This window comes from Panicum virgatum, chromosome 6N, assembly GCF_016808335.1.
Source record: "Panicum virgatum strain AP13 chromosome 6N, P.virgatum_v5, whole genome shotgun sequence".
Classification (NCBI taxonomy): Eukaryota; Viridiplantae; Streptophyta; class Magnoliopsida; order Poales; family Poaceae; genus Panicum; species Panicum virgatum.
Window position 1 is genome coordinate 45,686,204 of NC_053150.1, and position 25,240 is coordinate 45,711,443.

Below are 25,240 nucleotides of genomic sequence, written 5' to 3' on the forward strand. Positions count from 1 at the left end.
GAAGGATAGACTAAAGGATCTATCTTGTCTAAGGGTATGTTACTCACCTCAAGGAGGGTAGATAGCAGGTACACACAATACAAGTTCACTCAATAGGAAGAGGCAATTAAAAATCATAAGAAGCACATTAAGATTCAAGCAATCATACAACAGTACAAGACTTACACTCTGGTTATCTCAAGCTTATGACTAAAACTTACAGATAACACCAACTAGCGTGCTACAAGTACATCGTGAAAAGCTTACAAAAGTGGGGCGACTTATAACGCATCTGCTTCATCAACTTCTAGACTACTCTTGACTGACTCAGCCGGCATTCTGACTTCGGCTCCCGACTCAACTGACGGGGACTTACGCCGTAATGGGACATCGGCGAGTCGATGCATCTGAACTCTTGCCGGAATGGGACATCGGCATCCTACGTATATTACAGTTCTACTTTTATTCCTTGAACCTTATCACGTGCTCTATTCTTCAGAGCAACGAGGCTTCTTGTGCGACTGCACCATCTGACTCTCTCTTGGGTAGCCCTCGGGGAAGATCTCATCGGAGGTGGTGTCGAACCTCAGTTCCTCCTCAGTTTCAACTGAGGGTGGCAGTTTCTGGAGCAGGCATTCCTTTGGGTGAGACTCTGGCAGAGCCGGTGATGTGTCCTCCTCGCGGATGGTGGGCTGGCACTCTTGGGTCTCATTGGCTGTGAGGTTATTGGCGCTCCTTAAGTATCCATTTTATCCCCTATTTAACTTTGATAATGGCATGAATTTAATATCAAAATCACTAACCATCCTAACCTCAGCCCGATTATTGGTTGTTTTCGCATTTGCATATATATTTTGGAGGTACTTCGTTTTTGCAGGTTTTTGACCAATTTTGGAGCATAAAATGACGAGGCCCATGATCACGCAATAACACGAAGAAAGACGAAGGCCAAAGCTCAAACAAAGAACCAAAGGCCATGACGACTAGAAGCCCGTTCATGCACATCCACCCTCCAATGAAGCCCAAAGGACAAAGCCCACAAGATGAGATCGAGATACTTCGGGGCTAAGCAAAGCAAATAGAGATTTAAGGAAGGATTCTCCGTCCTATCCTTTCCCTCGAAGAAATCTCGAAGATAACGACGTCCAACGGGGTGCAATCGTGAAAGGTACAAACTCCAGAAGACTTGGGGAGAAAGGAGGACGCGAGGCGGCGAGAAAATGGGCCAGGCCGGCCGGCCTGGGCCCATTGAGTCGGCCGGCCCAGGCCCTTTTCAGGGAGTCTCGGCCTCCCCTTTGACCTAGGGTTTCCTGAGGCTATTTAAAGACCCCTCCCCCAGGCTCACGCAGAAGATCATTCGGGGAGACGACGCCAAGGAGCAGAGAAGATAGAGGAACACCTCTCGGAGAGCCGAGGGTCGTGCTAATTGTCTAGGGGCTTCCCTAGCCGACGTGGGAACCTTGCAAGGAAGACCATGTCGGAATTCTGGAGCTAGGATCATCAAGATCAAGGTAGGGCTCCGGTTGTGATCTTGTGATGTACAATCATTCATGGTGAAGTTACTTGTGATTCCGAATTTTTAGCGACCATGTTCTCTCTTTTGATTTCATTCTTTTCTTTGGGTTTGCTTCATCCTAGATCTATTATCGAGATAGATCGCTTAGCATGATCTTGTAGTCATGGTGGCTAGAGGTTCATGGCGGAACAACCAAAGGGGGTTCGACTTGCTTCAGGTGCTTTCGTCCAAAGGGGGGCATCGTGACAGGGCATTGCTTTAGTAGATGGGGTATCGAAGGATCGGATTGGAGATTTTGGGTTTAAAGATGCTTTTCATTGAGATTCACATCTGTCTTGCTTCACTACATCTGGCTTGAACTACAACATATGCATGATCTAGGTGATCTAGATTGGTTATCTCTAACTTTCTCTTGCTACCTTCGGTGTTTGCTGTTTTTAGTAAATTAGATTCGTTTTACACCACCTCAACACAAAGGATTCTCTATGTTAGTAGATTGTTTCTTGTATCTTTGGTTCCGTGGATTGATAAATCTTGGGGGAATACTCTAAGGCAAAAGCTACACGATCCCAGGCGCTAAGGAGCGTCAACAGAGGTATGTTTCCTCCATCTCAGCTTGGCGTGTCTTGACGTGGACAAGTTCGGTCTCTGCTTGGGCAACCTTGTTTTCTGTGGTTCTTCGCGGAACTCTTTCCGTCGCGACGACTGGATCTTGGCAAAGACGGGCGTACGCTAACTTGTGGTTCACCTTCTTCACCATGTCTCTTGTTGTAGCATCATCCATATAGCGCAGACGTAAGAGTGGCAGTAGCGTAGGTAAGAGAATCAAGTTGAAGTAGGGGAAAAAGAATCAAGGAATAGGTAGAACATAGTTCAAGGTAGTATAGCAATAGACAAAAACGTTTAGAGAATCATAATTCTAACGACCATTTCTAAGGGCTCGAGCTACGGGCCGAGTATTCTCGGATACCAACTGAAACAGACCGGATTCTCGAGAGGAGAACTCGACTCTCTGTATCGTCGTGATAGTCCCTGGATCAGTAGCTATCACATACAGAACTCATTTCAATCGAATATCACAGACATATCTCGCGTTTACAACATTGCATGGGTTTATTTATTACATAATCCGAAGGATTGTACTACGATTCTCAGAGTACAAGCCCCTTGGGCTAAAAGAAAACAAACAGAAAGCGGAAACGATATCTAGTCTTCTGGGCAACTTCATCTTCATGAATTCTCTCCACAGGCAGCTCGGAGTGTAGCTCGGGCCATCCTTCACATCTTTTTCCTTCATCGTCCTGTCGACTCCTTCACTCGGATCCTGCATCTATCAAGCTATCCCCAAGGACGGGATAGGTTCACATCACCATCCGTATGCAAGCTTTATGGTGGATGCAAATGGTATAAAGATGATGCCAAGGATAGGCTATATTTTCCTAATGCAAGCAATATATAAGTCACCCAAATCACCTTTCAACACGGGCAGCTCCGGCATCCCGGACTCCCGGTCTCCTATCTTCCTCTACCAAGTATCTGAACCCTGTTTCGGTGCGGGAACTCCCTCTCCCCGCACCTCAGCTGCTATCCGAGCAGGAAAAGTGGTACTGGAGGGAGGTAGAAAAGTATATGTGGATCTAACTACATTTGTGGGGCCAGATCCAGAGTTGTACATGACCGAGTACGCGGCTATACGTATAGTTTTCACCCTGCAGGGGTTGTACACCTGTACCCACTCGCCCCGTCGCCAGCCGACCCATCGGCCGACGGGCTTCGAGGCACCAGTCAACGAAACTAACGGCTACGACACCATCCTACTCCTGGTCTGAGGCGCGTCCTCCCGCAGAAGGTCGCCCGGGGCTGTGAAGCTATCTAGAATGGAATCTCCATGGATCCTGCGATCGGGGGCGATAGGGTCCTGCCCTCTCCCCCTGACACTGAAACACTATCCTCCTGCAGTAATGGTGCCGCGCATAGCTAGCTCGGGTTGGGTCCCCCCTCATAAAGGATAAGTGGTGTGCACATTTGACATAGTTCCGTCACTAGGGCCACAAAGTCAAGTCCTTCATCCAGCCGAGGCGAGTGTCTTCGTCCAAAGTAGCATTCCGTCAACACGGTCTGCAATCGTACATTACAAGTATCTCCTCCAAAACTACACCTCTACTATGTTCCCACAGGAACGGTCTAACACCCGCCACTGGTGCCCGTCACCCATCACAGGTGCTCACAGGATCGTGCCCAACACACAATCCCCGGCTCTCGATCCGAAGATCAGAGAAAAGGGTCCGCTCGCCCCCGCTATAACCTAATCACCAACTCCCATATATGTGTAGCCATGTTACACGGATACTAGTACGTGTATCGGATACGCGGATACGCACTTTCCCAAAAAAACACTGATACGGGGATACGGCTAGGATAATTAATAATTATATATAAATATCACATAGATATTCAGCAAGTGAGATTTTACTCTTGAGTAACTTCCCCTATACTCAGATGTGCAATACTTGCATGTCCATATAACATTACCTCTATAACTAGCATTCTCTAAAAGCACAACTGATTCCACAAGGGGTTCTTCAGTTGCTGCTCATCTAGTTCTACTGTTCTATTGCATCAAGTTCATCATTTTGTATCATCTCTTACTACCAAAACAGCATTTGGGTTGGCTGATTACTGCTTTGGGCTGTATCCCATCTGGCCCAAAAGTATCGGATACGCGTATCCAAGTAAATACGTATCCGTTTTTTCAGGATACGGCTAGAAATGTATCCGAGGAGTATCCGGGGCGTATCCGTATCCGATACGTATCGGATACGGATACGCCACCTCCTAGGAGTATCCGCGTAATAGAGTGTAGGCATCTTCCAGCAAGCAAGGACTATCATATCATAAATCCCCATACCCCAAATCTCACTCATAGTAGCAATAGCATACAACTAATCACATCTAAGCATGGGAATCAAGGAATACGGTAAATAAATGGCCATGCAAGCTCATCTCATCACACTCAATTTGGGAGCATAGCGTATCTAGCAAGCAATGCCTAATAGGTATTCAATCGCGGACGGGCATGAACCTGATAGGTCTTCGTAGTCTTCCTTGATCTCTGACGTCTTCTAGTCGTCCGTACGTCCTTCTGGGTCCTCTGGGTGTCGAGGTAGTCCTTCTGGATCTTCTGGTCGTCCATGACGTCGGTCATCTCCTCCACATCAGGACCTAATCGTAATTACATATAGCCCAGCTGACGTCGGTCCCTTAAAACTGATATATATATATATATAGCCCAGCGCTATCAAGTCCTAGCCGATTACGGCAAACATTACTTGACCCTAAAGAAAAGACTATCTAAAAGATAAACTACTTTAATTATTACAACCGAATCATCAAGATTCTCGTAGAGTCCGGATCCTCTCCTTCTTCCTTGACTTCATCGGCAACTATCCATCGGCCGAATACCAGAACGGACAAATCAGCATCTTCACGGCATATTCCTCTGGTCCATCGGTTGGACTCGATCGGCCGATTCCAACACTGTGCATCTTTTAGTTTCTTCCAAATTGGCCACCTTCTCTTCATAAAAATCACCTTCTTTGACACGTGTCAAAAAACAGTGTCAACACAAGAAAAATCCCCGGCTGAGCGATGGTCGACTCTACAAGCCTTTCGGCGTGCCAAAGGTTTGTGTGTTCTCTGTGCTGACAAGTGGAGTCGAGGTCATAAGTGTGCTCCCAGTGTTCAGTTACATGTGCTGCAAGAAATGTTGGAATTATTCAATTTGGAGGAGTCATCCCAGATGTCTGTTGATTCTGAACAGCAGGATCAGTTATTCATGGCATTGTCTCAGGCAGCTGTTACTGGCACTGATGGTCCCAGAACACTCAGGCTCAAGGGCTCTCTGCAAGGTCACCATGTCCTTATACTGGTGGATTCTGGCAGCAGCCACACATTTGTCAGCCATCAGTTAGCAGCTTCCCATTTGTCCAGTATTCAGTCTCTTCCATTCAGCATACAAGTGAAAGTTGCCAATGGTCAAATTCTGTCTTGTGATAGTTTGATTGCTCAGGCTCAATGGGAGGTTGATGGGTATTTATTTTCCAATGATATGAGAATTTTACCTCTTCATCATTTTGATGTCATCCTCGGTATGGACTGGTTGGAGGCCCACAGTCCCATGAAAGTGGACTGGAAATCTAAGTGGTTGGTTGTGCCTTACAATCGCTCTACTGCTGTTCTTCAGGGTATTTTGCCTGCTGCTTCTGAGGAACTAATTGTTCATCTCTATAGTCTGTTGTCTATTACAACTACTCCAGCTGTGACTACTCCTCCTGAAATAGAAGCCATCCTTCAGCAGTTTTCTCAGTTGTTTGAGCCACTCTCTTCCTTGCCTCCTGAGAGATCATGTGACCATGCCATTCCATTAGTTTCTGGAGCTAAAGCTGTGTCTATCAGACCCTACAGATACCCTCCTGCTCTCAAAGATGAGATAGAGAGACAGGTAGCTGATATGCTTGCCAAAGGCATTATTCAACCAAATCAGAGTTCATTCTCCTCTCCCATTCTGTTAGTCAAAAAGAAGAGTGGTGCTTGGAGGTTCTGTATTGATTACAGGTACCTGAATGCCTTGACTCTGAAAAGTAAATTTCCTATACCAGTTTTTGATGAGCTCATGGATGAACTGGCAACTGCCCATTGGTTCTCCACTTTGGACTTGGACTCTGGTTATCACCAAATAAGAATGAAGAAACGGGATGAGTTCAAAACAGCCTTCCAGACTCACTTTGGCCACTTTGAGTTTAAAGTGGTAGCTTTTGGTCTGTGTGGAGCACCTGGTACATTTCAAGGAGCAATGAATTCCACACTGGCTCCATTACTTCGCAAATGTGTTCTAGTATTCTTTGATGACATCCTGGTTTATAGCTCTTCCTTTACTTCGCAAATGAATTCCTCAGACAGGTTCTGCAGCTGCTGGCTCAGGATAGATGGCAAGTAAAATTGTCTAAATGTTCATTTGCACAGCAACAATTGGCTTATTTGGGACACATCATCAGTGGTCAAGGGGTAGCTACTGACCCAGCAAAGATTTCTGCCATTGTGGATTGGCCAGTGCCTCCTTCTATCAAAGAACTGAGAAGTTTTCTGGGCTTGGCTGGATATTATAGGAAATTTGTGAAGCACTTTGCAGTGATTGCTAAACCTTTAACATCTCTTTTGAAGAAACAAGTTCTTTTTGTCTGGACTCAAGAACATGATGCAGCCTTCCAGCAATTGAAACAAGCCTTAGTTTCTGCCCCTGTGCTTGCTATGCCTGACTTCTCCAAAACTTTCTGTATTGAGACTGATGCCTCTAACAGTGGAGTGGGAGCCGTGCTTATGCAGCAAGGTCATCCTCTGGCATTTATCAGTAAAGCTCTGGGACCCAAGATAAGAGGTTTATCCACTTATGAAAAGGAATACTTAGCCATTCTCATAGCTGTGGATCAATGGAGAACATACCTACAACAGGCAGAATTTGTTATCTATACTGACCAGAAAAGCTTGGTCTTCCTGAATGAACAAAGATTGAACACTCCATGGCAACAAAAAGTTTTCACTAAACTGATAGGGTTTCAGTACAAGATAGTGTATAAACAAGGTTCAGAGAACAGTGTAGCTGATGTCTTGTCTCGAGAGCCCATTTTGATGGAATTCTCCTGTCTATTTCTTCTTGCTCTCCTACTTGGTTACAAGAGGTGTTACACAGCTATCACAATGATGAGTTTGCTTCTAGTACTATTACCAAGCTGTCAGTTGATTCAGCTGCTGTTCCAAATTATACTTTGGTTGATGGCATTCTCAGATACAAGAACAGAATTTGGGTGGGATCTGATTTGGCCCTGCATCACAAACTCATAGCTGCTATGCATAATCCTCCCATTGGTGGGCATTCTGGTGTACCTGTCACTTTGAGAAGGCTTAAACAGTATTTTGCATGGCGAGGCATGAATGCTGCAGTCCATTCTTTTGTTTCTACTTGCTCTATTTGTCTCCAGGCAAAACCTGACCGATCCTTATATCCTGGGCTGCTACAACCTCCACCAGTGCCTGAGGGAGCCTGGCAAGTAATTTCCCTGGATTTTGTGGAGGGATTACCCAAATCTAAAGGCATGGATGTCATTCTTGTGGTTGTTGATACCTTCTCTAAATATAGTCACTTCTTAGCACTGGCTCACCCTTTCACAGCAGTTTCAGTGGCTCAACTGTTTATGACCAACATTTATAAGCTGCACGGCATGCCAACAGCACTCATTTCTGATCGGGATCGTATCTTCACTAGTAAGTTGTGGCAAGAACTTTTCAGACTTGCTGGTGTCGACCTCAAGATGAGTTCATCATACCACCCCCAAATGGATGGGCAAACCGAGCGAGTCAACCAATGTATGGAGACATTTTTGACGTGCTTCGTTCATGCTTGCCCCACAAAGTGGTTCTCTTGGCTTCACTTGGCCGAATTCTGGTACAACACGAGCAGCCATTCGGCCCTGGGTTGTTCTCCATTTGAGGTCTTATATGGACATGCTCCACGGGTCTTTGGTATTCAACCATCTGATGCTTCTCCTGTCTCGGATCTTACTGCTTGGTTGTCGAAGCGTGCTCTTATGCAACAACTGATTGTCCAACATCTCAATCGCGCGCAGCAGCGCATGAAGCGTCAATCCGACAAGCATCGTTCTGAACGCAGTTTCCAGGTTGGGGATATGGTATTTCTCAAACTTCAGCCATACGTTCAGACGTCAGTCGCTGCACGGGCTCATCAGAAGCTGGCTTTCAAGTTTTTCGGTCCCTTCAAGATCGTCGCTAAGATTGGTTCCGTGGCTTACAAGCTCCTCCTCCCAGCATCGGCTGCCATCCACCCTGTTTTTCATGTGTCTCAACTGAAGCGCGCTCCTCCTTCTTATCAGCCAGTTCTTGCCTAGGTACCGGATCTGTCTGACCATTTTCAGATTCCTCAGAAAATCTTGCAGAAGCACATTGCTGCTATGGGTTCTACTCCGACGCCTGAGGTCCTCGTCCAGTGGTCGGGTCTTCCCCCGTCGCTCGCCACATGGGAGAACCTGGAAGATCTCCGGCGGCGTTTTCCTCAGTCGCCTGCCTTGGGACTAGCAGGCTCTTCTGGGTGGGTGGGGGGGGGGGGGGGGGGGGGGGGGGGGCAGTTAGCGCGCGCTCTACTGATGAAGACGGAGCTGTCACTGTTGGGCCTCGCAGGAGCACTCGTGAGCGTCGGCTCAACAGGCGGGTTGAGGGAGTGGACTGGGCCAAGTAATAGTGTAGTGTGTGCGTGCGATCCGGCTGCGCCCGGGGATAAGAGGAGAACATAGCAGTGTCTCATGTATGTTTTGAACAAACCTTAATTCTGAAGAGCAAGCTGCCCTCGTCGGGTCAGCCGCCGCAATCCCCTTCTCCTTCCTCCGATCCCATTTCTACTAGCATTTTCCCCAATCTCTTCTCTCTTGCTAACACGGCGCCGGCGGGGGGCTGGTCGGGCCGCGTCTGGGCCCGCACGGGCTGCCGCTTCGACGCGTCCGGGAACGGGTCGTGCGCGACGGGCGCGTGCGGGGCGGCGCTCCGGTGCGGCGGGGCGTCAGGCGCGCCGCCCGCCAGCCTGGCCGAGTTCACGCTCGCGTCGCCGCGGGACTTCTACAACGTCAGCCTGGTGGACGGGTTCAACCTACCGGTGGCGGTGCGGCCGGTGAACGGGCGGGGCAACTGCAGCGCCGCGGGCTGCGACGGCGACCTGCGGCGGACCTGCCCGCCGGAGCTGGCCGTGCGGGCGGGCGGCCGGACGGTGGCGTGCCGGAGCGCGTGCAACGTGTTCGGCACGGACCGGTACTGCTGCCGCGGCCAGTTCGGGGGCCCCGGCACGTGCCGGCCCACCGCCTACTCTGAGAAGTTCAAGGCCGCCTGCCCCACCGCGGCACCGCCTACAGCTACGCCTACGACGACCCCAGCAGCCTCTACACCTGCTCCGACGCAGACTACATCATCACGTTCTGCTCCAACAGGTACTGCGAGCAAGCTCTAGCTAGGATCTTTTCTCTGGATTGTTGATCATGTGTTCCTGTGTTTCAGCAAAGAACGAGTCTGTTCGTACCACAACAATCGGCTCGTCTGCAGTGACTCCGGACGATCTTGGCCGATCCCATCCAGGATCCTGCTTGTGCTGCCCCTCATCTTTTTGGCTCTGCAGATTTCAGTGTGAGGATCGAGGAGCAATCATCCTGATATACATTCGATTTTTTAGTTATTTTATTGTCCATTTAAAAATTAAAGGCGATGATGCCCTCTCAATTCTCTATTGGTACTTCCTTGGTTTCAAATTATAAGCCATTTCAAGAATTTTGAAAAGCGAAATCCATCTCAAAATTTGATTAAAATTATAGAGAAAAATCTAAAAATTTATGATATCAAATAGGTATACAATGAAATTATAACTAACAAAGAATCTAATGACAATTAATTGGCATCGTAACTATTATTATCTTGTTATATAAATTTGATCAAATTTAAAAAATTTGAATCTCCAAATTTTTTTGAAATGATTTAGAGCAACTCCAATAGTTCCCTATTTCTTTTCCATCCTTGTCTTTTTGGAAAAAGAAAAAAACCTTCTCTGCAATAGTTCCCTATTCTATTTCCCTATCTCCAAACAATTGGCATATTCCTTATCTTTGTGCTTAAAAATAGGCACCACATTGTGACTCCCAATCCCTTTTCCAAATGAAGTATAGGAATCCTACCGTGCCGTGCAGGCACGGTACAAGGGAATTGTGCCGTCCGCGTAGGGCTGGATATCGAGCTAGCTCGTCTCGTTATAGCTCGGCTCGTTAATGAGCTGGCTCGGCTCGACTCGCTAAAAAGCTTGAGCCAGCTCGTTTAGCCAAACCACAAAAAGTACAGGGAGATTTATAAAAGCAGTGAGCAAGAAACACAAAGTACTTATAATTTTAACAATAAAGAATATAATCCATCTAGCGATTGATCCACAATTCCACAAAGTTTTTGTCCAGCCCACCACAACCATGACCATAAGTCCATAATAGTCATACTCATACACTTTACATAAGTAAAATGAAGAGTAAAATGCACTTGGGGTCCTTAAACTAGTTGACATGTTCTGTTTAGGTCCATGAACTTTGAAAATACATTTTTAGGTCCACGATCTATTCAAGTGTGTCACTTGAGGTCCAAAACGCCTCTGACCAGTGTTGACTGCCTACGTGGACCGCCACGTCCGATCCAACGTGGCCGTTGGCCGCCCCGCGTGCTCCACTAGCCAGCCGGATCCGCGCGCGGCGGGGTGGGCGGCCGGCGCGGCGGCAGCGGGCGGCCGGCGCGATGAGCAGGGCCCCACCCCTGACAGCGCCGGCCCCTCCCTCCCCACGCCTTCTCCCCCCCGACGGCGCCGTATCGGAGGAGCAGGGGCCTCGGCCGAGCTCTCCTCGGCTCCGCGCCCCTCAAGCTCCGCGGCGGCGACGCCGAGCTGCGCCGGCCTCTGTCCTCCTCCCTTCTCCGGCGCGCCCTCCTTCGACCACGCGCGCCACGGGGCCATGCCGCCATCCCCTTCTCCCTCCGCCGCGCGCGCCGCGGGCCCGCGCCGCCCGCATCATCGGGGCGGTGAGCGAGCTCCAGCACCGGCGTGGGCAGCGCGCGGCTCGGCGCGGACCCAAGCGGCTCCCAGAGCTCTGGCGGCACCGCGCGGACCCCAAGGGGTGGCCGCGACTATAGGCTCTGTTGTAGTAATGGGCTTGGCCCATTACTTCTAAAGCATTAAAAGAATTTAAAGCTCACTATTAATGCTAGGGAATCAATGCTTAATTCCGTACCGGCAATTGAGGAGGATCTCAACCGACTTAAAAGGTGGACTTCGTGTACACCACTTGTGAAGCCGGTAAGAGGAGGACGGTGAACCACACACGCGCGCTCGCTCGCCTCGCCGGGCCGGGCCGGGCCGTGGCCGAGGCCGAGGCGAGGCGAGGCGAGGCGAGGCGAGGCGAGGCGCGGCGCGGCGCGGCGCGGCGCGGCCGGCCGGCCGGACGGGCGGTGCGGTGCGGTGCGGTGCGCGTGCGCGTGCGCGGCCGGACGTGACGTGCAGGTGCCGGTGCGGTGCGACGTGATGTGCTGAGATGAGAAGGATGTTTAAGAGTATTAAAACAGAGGGTTAATGTCGTCACTAATGACCGGACATTGAAGGCTCTTTACGACGTCTAGGTTCGTTGAACCTGAGGCACATTAACTGCCGCTCATCAAAGCCATTCATGACGTCCAGGTTCGTTGAACCTGAGTCATATCATGCCTATATAAACCAGCACCCTCTCCTCTCATCCTCACTCATCTCAAGCACTCATCCAGGTACTCCTCTTTAGGAGACCTCTCCCTTCTCCCTCAGCTGCTTTCTGCCTTCCCCACCGCTAGCACTGCGCGCACAGGTCTAGCGAGAGCAGGGCCTCCGGAACCACTGCTCGCTGAAGGTCCTGCACGGGACGCGGGCAATTAGGTTTTTGGGGAGCGTCTTGACGCGACTGCTCGCTCCCTAAATGACTCCTTCGTCTACTTCCCGGCGTAACCGCTCGTGCGAACGACTACTTCGTCTACTTCCCGGCGTAACCGTTCGTGGGACTGCACTGCGAACATCTTCCTGCATCGACATAGTTCGGCTACTTCGAGCAAGACCAGTCGAATAGCATGTCTATTCCAGCTGGTAACGGCGCAACCAGTGCCTCCGGCACTGGTCCCGCCTTGGGGTACTTACTAAACCTACTCTGGTTTAATTCTTTGTTCATGCTTATTAGTGAGAATAACATGAACACATGCACATATCTTGTACACACATTATCACTCATCTATATCATGAAATTGATATTAATATTTGGAATTAAAATATACCGAAAATTGCCTAGATATCTAACAATCCAAAAACCTAATTGCGTTAATAGGCTTTCGGTATCTAGCTTTGCTGCATCAATCAAACCACCACCTTTTGACGGTTCAAATTACAAATGTTGGCAAGAGAGGCTTATACTGTGGTTAACACTATCGAGAGTGATCCATGTGAAAGAGGGTAAGCCTGAACAATTCTCTCCAGAGGAAGGGAGTGCGTTCGATGAGGCTGATATCCTCTTTCGAGGCTTGATCATTAGTGTTCTCGGTGATAACCTGGTGGATTCTTATATCCGGCTGCCAACTGGCAAAGCATTGTGGGATGCTCTTGAGGCTCAATATGGAGTATCTGACGCCGGGAGTGAGTTGTATATCATGGAGCAGTTCCTTGAGTACAGGATGGTCGAAGACCGTTCTGTAGTGGAACAGGCTCATGAAATACATACTCTGGCAAAAGATCTCAAAAATTGCAGCAAAGAGTCCCCATGTGTGTTACCCAATAAGTTTGTGGCCGGAGATATAATCTCTAAGCTGCCACCTTCTTGGAGGGACTTTGCTACTTCTCTAAAACACAAGAGACAGGAGTTCACAATAGATGGACTCATAGGGACTCTTGATGTTGAGGAGAAGGCGAGAGCAAAGGACATACGTGGGAAAGGAGTTGTTGGTGCTTCAAGTGCCAATCTTGTTCAGAAGAACAACTCCCACAAGAACAAGAAAAAGCCACCGCAGAACCAACCAAAGACTAAGAATACAACCACTTTTAAGAAGAAGAAGAAGACGGGAGCTTGCTATGTGTGCGCTAGTACGGATCACTTTGCTGCAAAGTGTCCGAACCGCAAAGGCAACGACTCCGCCAACATGGTTATTAGCGAGCCTGGAGGAACTTCGGGGTACGGTAATTTATTACCTACTGTTCTTTCAATCTTTGGTTCACCCGAGTGGTGGGTTGACACTGGTGCTAATATTCATGTTTGTGCTGATGCTTCTTTGTTCTCTTCTTACCAGACCGGCGGGACTTCCTCCTTGCTGATGGGGAACGGATCACATGCGCGTGTTCTTGGTGTTGGTACGGTAAATCTGAAGTTTACTTCGGGGAAGACCGTGCAGCTGAAGAACGTGCAGCATGTCCCCACCATCAAGAAGAATTTAGTCAGCGGCTCTCTACTGTGTAGAGATGGTTTCAAATTAGTCTTTGAGTCCAATAAATGTATCTTGTCTAAGTTTGGTACTTTTGTTGGAAAAGGTTATGAAAGCGGAGGCTTGTTCCGTCTTTCTTTGTTAGATGTTTGTAATAAAATTGCATACAATGTTATTAACGTTGATGAAACAAATGTTTGGCATTCGAGGCTTTGTCACGTTAATTTTGGTTGTATGATGCGCTTAGCTAATTTGAGCTTAATTCCAAAGTTCACTTTTGTCAAAAATTCTAAGTGTCATGTATGTGTTGAATCAAAACAAACTCGTAAGCCTCATAAGACCGCGGAGGCAAAGAGCTTGGCACCCTTAGAATTAATTCATTCCGATTTGTGCGAAATGAATGGAGTGTTGACAAAAGGTGGTAACAAATATTTCATGACTTTGATTGATGATAGTACTAGATTTTGTTACATCTATTTGTTGAAGTCAAAAGATGAAGCTTTACACTACTTAAAATCTATAAAGCTGAAGTAGAAAACCAACTTGAGAGAAAGATCAAAAGAGTTAGGTCAGATCGTGGTGGCGAGTATTTCTCAAATTTATTTACTTTATTCTGCGAGGAACATGGTATTATTCATGAAAGGACGCCTCCCTATTCACCTCAGTCAAATGGGGTTGCCGAAAGAAAGAACCGCACTCTAACGGATTTGGTTAACGCCATGTTAGATACAGCGGGACTTTCCAAGGAATGGTGGGGTGAGGCTATATTGACTGCATGTCATGTCCTAAACCGTGTTTTTACAAAGAATAAAGAGATAACTCCATTCGAGGAATGGGAGAAGAAAAGGCCACCACTGTCATACTTACGTACATGGGGTTGTTTGGCAAAAGTGAGTGTGCCAATAACCAAGAAACGTAAGCTTGGACCTAAAACTGTGGATTGTATCTTTCTAGGTTATGCTATTCACAGCGTTGGATATAGATTTTTAATAGTGAAATCTGGAGTACCTGATATGCATGTTGGTACTATAATGAAGTCCAGAGATGCTACATTTTTTGAAAACATTTTTCCCATGAGAGATGAAACAAGTTCATCTAGGCAAGAGTTCATCGAGGATGATGGCTCTGCTAAGCCGATAGAACACAATGAACATACACTTGTAAAAAATCCTGAGGAGGATAACAATGATGCTCCGAGAAAGAGCAAGAGACAAAGGACTGTAAAGTCTTTTGGTGATGATTTTATTGTATTCCTCATAGATGATACACCCAGAACCATTGAAGAGGCATATTCATCTCCTGATGCTGACTATTGGAAGGAAGCAGTAAGGAGTGAGATGGATTCTATTATGTCTAATGGAACCTGGGAGGTCGTTGAACGTCCTTATGGATGTAAACCGGTTGGATGCAAGTGGGTGTTCAAGAAAAAGCTTAGGCCAGATGGTACTATTGAAAAGTACAAGGCTAGGCTTGTGGCCAAGGGTTATACCCAAAAAGAAGGAGAAGATTTCTTTGACACTTATTCACCAGTTGCCCGATTGACCACAATTCGAGTGTTACTTTCCCTGGCAGCCTCTTATGGTCTTCTCGTTCATCAGATGGACGTTAAGACGGCTTTCCTCAATGGAGAGCTAGAAGAGGAGATCTATATGGATCAGCCGGATGGGTTTGTATCAAAGGGTCAAGAAGGAATGGTTTGTAAGTTGTTAAAATCTTTATATGGTCTCAAGCAAGCGCCTAAGCAGTGGCATGAAAAGTTTGATAGAACTTTGACCTCTGCCGGCTTTGTTGTGAATGAAGCTGACAGATGTGTGTACTATCGCTATGGTGGGGCTGAAGGAGTGATTTTGTGCTTGTATGTGGATGACATACTGATCTTTGGCACTAGCCTTAATGTGATTAAGGAAGTCAAAGAGTTTTTATCTCAAAATTTTGAGATGAAGGATCTGGGAGAAGCTGGTGTTATCCTTAATATAAAACTGGTAAAAGAGATCAATGGTGGGGTGATTCTTACACAGTCTCACTATGTGGAGAAGGTGTTAAGTCGTTTTGGTTATAGCGACTATAAACCTGTCTCAACACCATATGATGCCAGTTTAATTCTTAGAAAGAACAAAAGGATAATGAGAGATCAGCTGAGATATTCTCAGATCATTGGTTCATTAATGTATTTAGCGAGCGCTACAAGACCTGACATCTCGTTTGCTGTAACCAAACTGAGCCGGTTTGTTTCAAACCCGGGAGATGATCATTGGAAGGCTCTTGAAAGAGTAATGCGCTATCTGAAGGGGACAATGAACTATGGAATTCACTACACCGGGTACCCAAGGGTACTAGAAGGGTATAGTGATTCAAATTGGATTTCTGATGCTGATGAGATAAAGGCCACAAGTGGATATGTGTTTACACTTGGTGGTGGAGCTGTTTTCTGGAAGTCTTGCAAGCAGACCATCTTAACGAGGTCAACTATGGAAGCAGAACTCACAGCATTAGATACCGCCACTGTTGAGGCTGAGTGGCTTCGTGAGCTCCTTATGGACTTGCCGATAGTTGAAAAACCGTTACCGGCAATCCTAATGAACTGTGACAATCAAACGGTAATTGTCAAGGTGAATAGTTCAAAGGATAACATGAAGTCATCTAGACATGTGAAAAGGCGGTTGAAATCTGTCAGAAAATTGAGAAACTCCGGAGTTATAGCCCTGGACTATGTTCAGACGGCTAAAAATCTGGCAGATCAGTTTACAAAGGGTCTTTCACGAAATGTGATAGACAATGCATCTATGGAATTGGGCTTGAGACCCACGTGAGTCATTCTATAGTGGAAACCTGTCCTATGTGATCGGAGATCCCGTGAATTAGGATGGTGAAACAAACTAAAGTCTGACTGTGAGAAGAGAACCTTTGTGAAAAGGGCTCATTCCGTGTATAAGGTGCATTTCTCTTCTAATCTGTATGGCAGGTTGGTCTATACCTTAATGTGTGCCAGGTGGTTTCTTTTAAACAAATGAGTTGTCTTCTTGAAACAAAGATGTTGTCCTACAGAACATCTGAAAGGAACACACCTATATGAGTTTGACCACTGGTCATGGTCTATGAGAATTGGGTATTCTCTAGAAACTCATGAAGGGCCTGGAGTATGACTTATAAGCTCCAAACCGCGAGGATGCTTTTGCAGCCTAGTACCAGTGTAGGGCTCTGGTCAAACTTGTTTGCACAAAACTGGCAATTCAAGGCATAGTCCATTGCACAGTTGTGAATAAGTGTAGCCTTTGTCCTAGATGGAAGTTCAACTTAACAGTCTCTGTCGAATACTGGTATATCAATGAGGGAATGAGGGTATTTCTAGTGTGGCTTGAATTTCTTGGTGGGGATTGTTGGAGTAATGGGCTTGGCCCATTACTTCTAAAGCATTAAAAGAATCTAAAGCTCACTATTAATGCTAGGGAATCAATGCTTAATTCCGTACCGGGAATTGAGGAGGATCTCAACCGACTTAAAAGGTGGACTTCGTGTACACCACTTGTGAAGCCGGTAAGAGGAGTACGGTGAACCACACGCGCGCGCGCGCTCGCTCGCCTCGCCGGGCCGGGCCGGGCCGGGCAGTGGCCGAGGCCGAGACGAGGCGCGGCGCGGCGCGGCCGGCCGGACGGGCGGGGCGGTGCGGTGCGGTGCGCGTGCGCGTGCGCGGCCGGACGTGACGTGCAGGTGCCGGTGCAGTGCGGTGCGGTGCGACGTGATGTGCTGAGATGAGAAGGATGTTTTGCAGTAAAGAGTATTAAAACAGAGGGTTAATGTCGTCACTAATGACCGGACATTGAAGGCTCTTTACGACGTCCAGGTTCGTTGAACCTGAGGCACATTAACTGCCGCTCATCAAAGCCATTCATGACGTCCAGGTTCGTTGAACCTGAGGCATATCGTGCCTATATAAACCAGCACCCTCTCCTCTCATCCTCACTCATCTCAAGCACTCATCCAGGTACTCCTCTTCAGGAGACCTCTCCCTTCTCCCTCAGCTGCTTTCTGCCTTCCCCACCGCTAGCACTGCGCGCACAGGTCTAGCGAGAGCAGGGCCTCCGGAACCTCTGCTCGCTGAAGGTCCTGCACGGGACACGAGCAATTAGGTTTTTGGGGAGCGTCTTGACGCGACTGCTCGCTCCCTAAACGACTCCTTCGTCTACTTCCCGGCGTAACCGCTCGTGCGAACGACTACTTCGTCTACTTCCCGGCGTAACCGTTCGTGGGACTGCACTGCGAACATCTTCCTGCATCGACATAGTTCGGCTACTTCGAGTAAGACCAGTCGAATAGCATGTCTATTCCAGCTGGTAACGGCGCAACCAGTGCCTCCGGCACTGGTCCCGCCTTGGGGTACTTACTAAACCTACTCTGGTTTAATTCTTTGTTCATGCTTATTAGTGAGAATAACATGAATACATGCACATATCTTGTACACACATTATCACTCATCTATATCATGAAATTGATATTAATATTTGGAATTAAAATATACCGAAAATTGCCTAGATATCTAACAGGCTCGGGCGGCGCGGAGTCCTCGTCGGGCGGCAGTTTCCTCCCCCTTTTCCCTTTCCCTCGTGCGCGGCCGTGGCGTCGCGCCGAGCGGCGGCGGCGAGCTGCTGTGCGCAGGGCCATGGCAGCGAGCTGCTGTGCGTGGTGGCCATGGCGGCGACGGCCGGATCCGTGCAGGGCCATGGCGGTGGTGGCCGAGCCGGCGAGGCACACACAGCGGCCAGTGGCCACGTTGGATCGGACGTGGTGGTCTACGTAGGCGGTCAACGCTGGTCAGAGGCGTTTTGGACCTCAAGTGACACAATTGAATAGATCGTGGACCTAAAAATGCATTTTCGAAATTCATGGACTTAAACAGAACATGTCAACTAGTTTAACGACCCCCAGTGCATTTTACTCTAAAATAAATAAGCAACCGCTTGAGTGCTAGGCTCATCAGGTTTGAAGGTAATATATAAACACCAAAAGCAAGATAGAAGCAGCTCGCAAGCCAATTTTAGTTGTTAGTTTGAGATTTAACTTGGCTTGTTATGTCTCGCAAGCAGCTCGTGAGCCAGCTCGAGCTGACTCGATATAAACCGAGCTGGCTTGTTATAAAACGAGCTGGCTCATTATAAAACGAGTCGAGCTCGAGCCGAGCCATTAACAAGCGAGTCGAGCGAGCTAGCGAGTTACGAGTTTTTCATCCAGCCCTACGTCCGCGTGGCCCGGCACGAGTCGTCAGCGAAGCCCAAGCACGGCACGCAGGCACGGTGGGCCGCGGCCGGGCATGGTCCTGATCACGTTCGGGGAGCAGCGCGTGACCCAAGTCAGGAAAAATACCCAACACAATTCATATATTTTCACTCCCTTCTTGTATTTAGTTTCATTTCATTAGGAAGGCTTTCTTTAACAAAGGACTCTAGTAACAACATTTCATCTAAGTAATATATATTTATGATACGAATATATGACATCCATTTTGCATCGTAAATTATGCGTTGGTAGAGGTTGCTGGTGTGATCAAACATTTTTCTAATGAAATGAAATAAGCCCTATAATTTAATTCCTACGTATCAGTTTGGATTTGCTTTGGAATTTGGAGGGCCCCACCCTATTCTAGTATTTACGAGAGTTTGGTGATTTGGCCCGTCCTCACGCTGTCCCTCTGAACACACGCACCTCGTCTCAGCGCAGGCTGCTGCCGTTCTGACGGCGCTCGGACATTCTGCGACGCAAGCTTTCTCTGCATCGTGTTCGACCACTCTCTGAATTTCTCTGGAAACCGTGCTGGTTCCGAGGCGCAGGAGCGCTCAGGAGCAGGACCGACCGGGGTACGGTGGGTGGGCGCGCGCCGCGGGTAGCGTTCATCGTCCCAAGGAGGAGCCGCAGACCTGCCGAGCTGCGCGCGAGCAAGCATGCCCGAGCGCGTCGAGGCGCTGCGTTCCGCAGGCATGGCTTGCTCAGTGATGGTCCTCAACTTCTGAATCCTGCTGATCCTGATGGCCGCCCAGCCCAGAGTCTCTGTCTATCCAGGTGAAGACATGCATGCGGATGCAGCACAACCGCCATGGTCCATGGACCTTTTCTTTTCCCACATTTCTTTGTCTTCCTCTTTTCAAAAAAGTAAAAAAATCTTTGTCTTCCCGAGGGGATTATCACTTTCGAGAAAAGGCAAGCAGAAGGATCCGATTAAAGTCGTCTTTTCTTTTATGGATTGTTTTTTTTTCGTTTTTTAAGTAGGATGTGCGGGCAGAACAGTTAACTCTCATGCATAGGTTCAGAGACATCCTCTTGGCGTTCCAATAAGATCAGAACTATCGAATCTAGAATAATGGTGTAAGCTTTTTCCTAGCAGAATGACACATCATCATACTCAAACGAAAGAAGCCTTGCACTGATGTTGACGACCGGGATGCAAATTGAGAAACTCAACACGCCTGCAGAAATGCATACATATAAGGGAAATTTTGCTGTGGGACACCGGAGAAACTTGTAATTGGCCAGATCACACTGCCGGATAGAGAATTTGCTCAAAGACACCGCAAATTCGTGTTTCTTTGCCCAGGCACACCGCACCAATTATTTTAATAATTTCGCAGATTTAAGGAAAGAGAAGGTGCGGCAAATATCCAAACTACCCTCGTGTAACACTTTGCCGCCGCCTTTTCTTCTCCGGCGACGTTCTCCATGGCCGGCGATTTCTCTGTTCGTTTCTCCAGCTCAGCTGCAGCGAGCCCCAGCGCGCGAGTTGTGGCCGTGAGAGGAGCTCCCGCGGCTGCAGCGGCGTGCCGCCGTGCCGCCGAGCTTTGCTCTCGGCGGCGGCGTCCGGCCAGCACCGGTGCCGCCCTCTTTTCCTACCGAAAGAAAGGAAAGTAAGAGGAGGGGGTCGGACAGACGCTCGTTGGCCCGCGTAGCTGCACGCCGCCGAGCGCAGCACGCAGGGATGGAGGGCTGCGGCTTGTAACTCCTACAGGATGCGCCGCCACCCCGTGGGCCAGCCCCTGCCGCGGGTCAGCGAGCGCCGCGCCACCGTGCTGCTGGCTCAGCCTGGCCGGATCCCCCCCTGCCCACGTCCTCCGCCACATATCAATTTTGTGAATGGGAGCACAAGCACGCAGGGATGGAGGGCTGCGGCGTGCAGCTCCTACGAGATGCGCCGCCGCCTTGTGGGTCCAGCCCCTACCGCAGGCCAGCGAGCGCCCGACGCTGTCGTGCTGCTAGCTCAGCCTGGCCGGAGCTGCCCAACCCCCCACGCGCACATCCCCAGTGATTGGTTAACGGATAGAGGTTGAAGACGTGCGGTTGCTCTTCTCGAGCGTGGAAAAATGAACAACAAAATCGCAGGCCATAGAAGACCTCGCTGGAGAAGAAAAGACGGCAGCAATATGCTACTGCAAATACAAGCGAGGAGCCAGAGGTTGAAGACGAGGGTAGTTTAGATATTTCCCGCACCTTCTCTCTCCTAAAATCTTAGAAATAATTAAAATAATCCGTGCGGTGTGTCTGGGCAAAGAACCACGAATTTCCAGTGTCTATGGGCAAATTCTTGGTCCGGCAGTGTGATCTGGCCAATTACTCCGTTCTCCAGTGTCCTACAGCAAAATTTCCCTACATATAAATACATCTGCAGGCCCAGCTATAGTGCTCCATAATTGTCGCCGATAGACGGCCAAGTCCAAATTTTTATCATCTCAGAAACATCCAAGGCTGCTAGCGCAATCATATATAGAGTTGGTAATCGAATCAACCAAAACTGTCTTTTCCTCTAATTGCTCTGCAGTCGTGTGAGCATGCACATTCAGTCAAACCACCATCTTTTTGTTAATGCTTCAGAAAACTTTTGTACTTAGAAATTTGGAACTGCTCTTGTGTATGCATATGTTCTCTTTGTTTTCTTTGAATAGTGCTGAAAATCTCGATTTTTTTTAAAAAATTGATCACTTGATATTGTTTTCATATTTTGTCTAGTGGTAGTGGCCCTCCTAAGAACGGCCGTGCATAATCACACCCAACTGCAAACTAATCAGTCTTTGTGACCCACATAATAACCCACTCCTGATACAGAAGTAGAATAATAGATTAGTACCCAGGGGGCACAAAAAAGATGAAGACAGTGATGTGGGCGTTAAGCCAACAAAATCCTGAAAACCAGGGAGCACAAAATCGTCGCCAACCACTAGGTCTTGCACCTAGGGGACACTGAAGACAGTGACCCCATGGGCCATGGCACTGCAACTGCATGCCGCTCAACACACTTCACACCACTGTAATCTTTATACATTTCCATGGCTTCTGCTAAACCCCATGTTGAGCAAGAGCAAGTCTTTGAAACGATCTAGGAAAGGGCAGGGCGGGAGGGGGAAATCGAAATGGCCCGCCTTGTGCTCCAAAGCGCATGACAAACCACTCTTTTCTTGGAAGTTTTATAAGGAAAGAAAGTAACATGGAGTAGTGCCTCCTGAACTACCATGGTGGCAGTCCACATCCTGCTCAATGCTGATAAAACGTGTGCTTATCAGCAGGAATTTCTTGATTATGTTTAGAAATCAAGGCCTTTTCCGATGAGGATCGGAGAAGTTTGCATCGTTCGTTAAAAAAAAATTGCATCGGGTATGCTCTGCAGTGATTGCATTATGAGATTGCTCATGTAAATTATGGATTATGATGGCCTCCTAATCCGCTTTGCGGCTAATCAGTGGTGTTACCACGTGGAGGACGAAAAGGAGTCACAAAGATTAGTTGAGATGTGGTTTGATCCTTAAACTTTGGCTTTTATTCATATCTCATGGCCCAGCCAGATCCTTGCTTTGTCATGCATGCTATATTGCTATGGATGTATGTGAGCTCCTAAATCTCCAAAAGCACTGTGCCCAAGTTCAAATATTATGAAAATTAATTCTTCCTAAATATTTGAGGTTAATTTGTTCTGAATCTTGGAAACCACGTCAAGCTATCACCGTACCAGATCACATAGACATAGACCGAGGCAGACAGAACAACGCCAACCTCAGCAATTTGGGGCGGCAGTTGCCAGGCCAGAAACCTTGGACTGCTGTCTCTACTTTCCAGTAGCCCTTTAGGCACTGCACTTTGGAAGCAAGAAGTGACTACGTGGGACTTTTACCTTTCTGCAGCTATCTTTAGCTGTTGCATTTTGTTACCAGTAGAATGTACCATCTTTAACAAGTCACTAGGGGTAAGTCAGTAAATTTATCCGTTGACGTTAGATATGTTAGCTAGCTAGTAGTATAAAATTTAGATAAGTTAGTTCTAGCAGTTTTGGTGCATTACTTTGCAGTCGCAAGCAAGATATTCAGTAAGTCAGTAAATCCATGGGCATCAGCTGCAGTAATTCAGTACTGAAATTTACAGGTGCCACAGTGTTGCTTGGTAAAACTAAAATTTATTGCATTTAGTAAATATCAAGTAAGTTGCCTTCTGACAGCATTAGTGCTCGCCAAAGAACACGTTGGTAGAAGCGTCTAATGGCAGGGTAATTAAATGTTAATCTTTCTTCCATCATTGTTTAACCTTCTGCGGCTTCTTTGCAGCAGAATGTTCCGATCTGACAGAAGTCACATTCGGTAAATGCAATACTAACAATCATAACCTGCTTTTGATCACTGTACCTGCAGGAACTCATCAACTGGATCTATCTATCAAGTACATAACAGTTGGGCCATGTTCTGTGAAACTTTTAAATTACTACAGGATCAGATCAGATCTTGGCTGCAAGCAGGGCTGGAAAATGCTCTGGTGTCAGAGAACTAACGGAAGAATGAGATGTAAAAGAACATGCATCACAGCTAGAACAAGGTACAAGTTTCATCTTATTTAAACCGGCGATAAGTCCTCGCTTATAACTTAACCATGTGGCCCATGTTGTGATCACACCACCATTAGGTCACAGCACCGTGATGGGATCTAAACCCAGAGCCCTCTGTATTCCCATGATGCTTCCATCCCTAATACTTAAACCGTGTGAGCCATGTGTGACACCTAACATGTCCCCTAGCCTGGCTGCCATCGCTAATTTGATCCCATTTTTAACCTAAAGCTGTTGTATTTTTCATGCTCTGGTGGTATATTTGTTGGATGGTGTTGACTCAGTGCATGCTTCAACTAACACAAAGCTCATTTGAGACAATAATTTTGTTGCATGTTTAATTTGAATTTAGTTGTCTTGAAGAAGATGCTAATTAACTTAGGTGTTTTAACTACCATAGCTCAAATGCTGTCTTAATGAGGTTGCCCTCATAGCCCCTTCTACTCAAAGACATGTATACATGCTCTTGCTAAAAGTTTCAGTTTTTCACTAGCACCTAATCCTTTTCTGTTACTTTCCAGCGGGTGGCCACCCTTTTGCACGGTTAAGTTGGCAATATTTTATCTGCCTAGGGTATTATACCAAGTAACCTATACTCCTTCACTGCATGTGCCCCTAAGATTCCTGGCTTATTCTACCACAATTGCTCATTTTCTTTAACCCAAGACACTCCTCTGATGCCTATGATTGAGTTCACAGACAGTAATAAGAGTTTGCCGGCTCTTGTTTTTCTATTGCTCTCCTTTCGGTTTCTTCGGAAAGTTAGGCATGTGATGTGAACATGCTCTTTGAACTTTGGAAAATAGCGCAAAAGATGTAGAAACAGTAAATAGTACCTCCATATGAATACAGATGAACTGAAAAAGAAGTATTTTATGAATTTCAAGATGGTTTATGTACCACCGTCTTGCAGTTTTTTAGTTCTCATCCATGTGAATTACTACTAGGGAGACGCTTAGTGTCGTGAGGCTAGTGGCTACACTGCTAGACCTCCCCAAAGTTTAGTTTCCTGTCCATGTGCAAGAGCACAATTTCTTGTCGGATGATCACAGTAATACTCCGTAGTGGAATGATATCGCAGAAACACTTAAAATTTTGTAGTATGATATGCCACATGAAAATATTTTAACACGGATAGAAACATAGCCTCTAGGCAGTATGTGCGCAGTCATCAGTGGCAGGCTGCTACTGTAAGTCTCTGCAGATCTGAGACAAACGCAAGGGAAGAGGAATGCAGGTTAGATCTTGTAATATGGAATTTCCATAGGAAGTGTTAGCCAGATCATGTGTTTCAGAGAGGTCGGATTACCAAGATCACAGAGCATGTTCACCTGCAACACTGCTGCATGATTTTCCTCTGATTGTAACTGGCGCTTCTGAACCTTCTTCCATCGTCAAGAAGTAAATTACCTTTTTGGTTCTGTCAGTAAGATCATAGTACAAATACCAGCAGTTTCACTAAGGACGCATATGCACTGAGGAAAGGCTTTGCCAAACTGAAGAGACTGTTCAAGCCTGGATTGATTTTTCCACAGAATTTGACAGTTGGCACTGTCACTGTAAAACAAATTTGGATTGATTTTTTCCTCAGAAAAGCAGCTCTGAATCACTGCAGGTGTAGACCATCAGAAACATTTCGAAGGTAAGGACCAGACAGGAGCATGTCAAGTAGTAAACAAACACCAGCAGCAGGCGCTGTTAACTTCTGACCACCCTGCATCAGTGCAGTACAAAAAGAACAAACTTTCACAGGCGCTAGAACATGAACACCGTACTTAACAAAGGATAAAGGTTCAGATTACCGAGGGAATTACAACTAGCATTTCCCGGAACCCGAGGAG

At 47.3% G+C, this 25,240-nt stretch overlaps 1 protein-coding gene across 1 annotated transcript in view; it reads left to right on the plus strand.

Annotated features, from left to right (window-relative positions):
* The window catches only part of LOC120678214, a 39,523-nt gene extending 29,642 nt beyond the window's left edge, over nucleotides 1–9,881 (plus strand). Inside the window, exons 4-6 of the mRNA XM_039959363.1 lie at nucleotides 7,531–7,595; nucleotides 8,845–9,540; nucleotides 9,608–9,881. Coding sequence (XP_039815297.1) covers nucleotides 7,531–7,595; nucleotides 8,845–9,540; nucleotides 9,608–9,861 — 1,015 coding nt within the window. The 3' untranslated portion in view covers nucleotides 9,862–9,881. The remainder of the gene's footprint in view (nucleotides 1–7,530; nucleotides 7,596–8,844; nucleotides 9,541–9,607) is intronic.
* The last annotated feature ends 15,359 nt before the right edge of the window (nucleotides 9,882–25,240 follow it).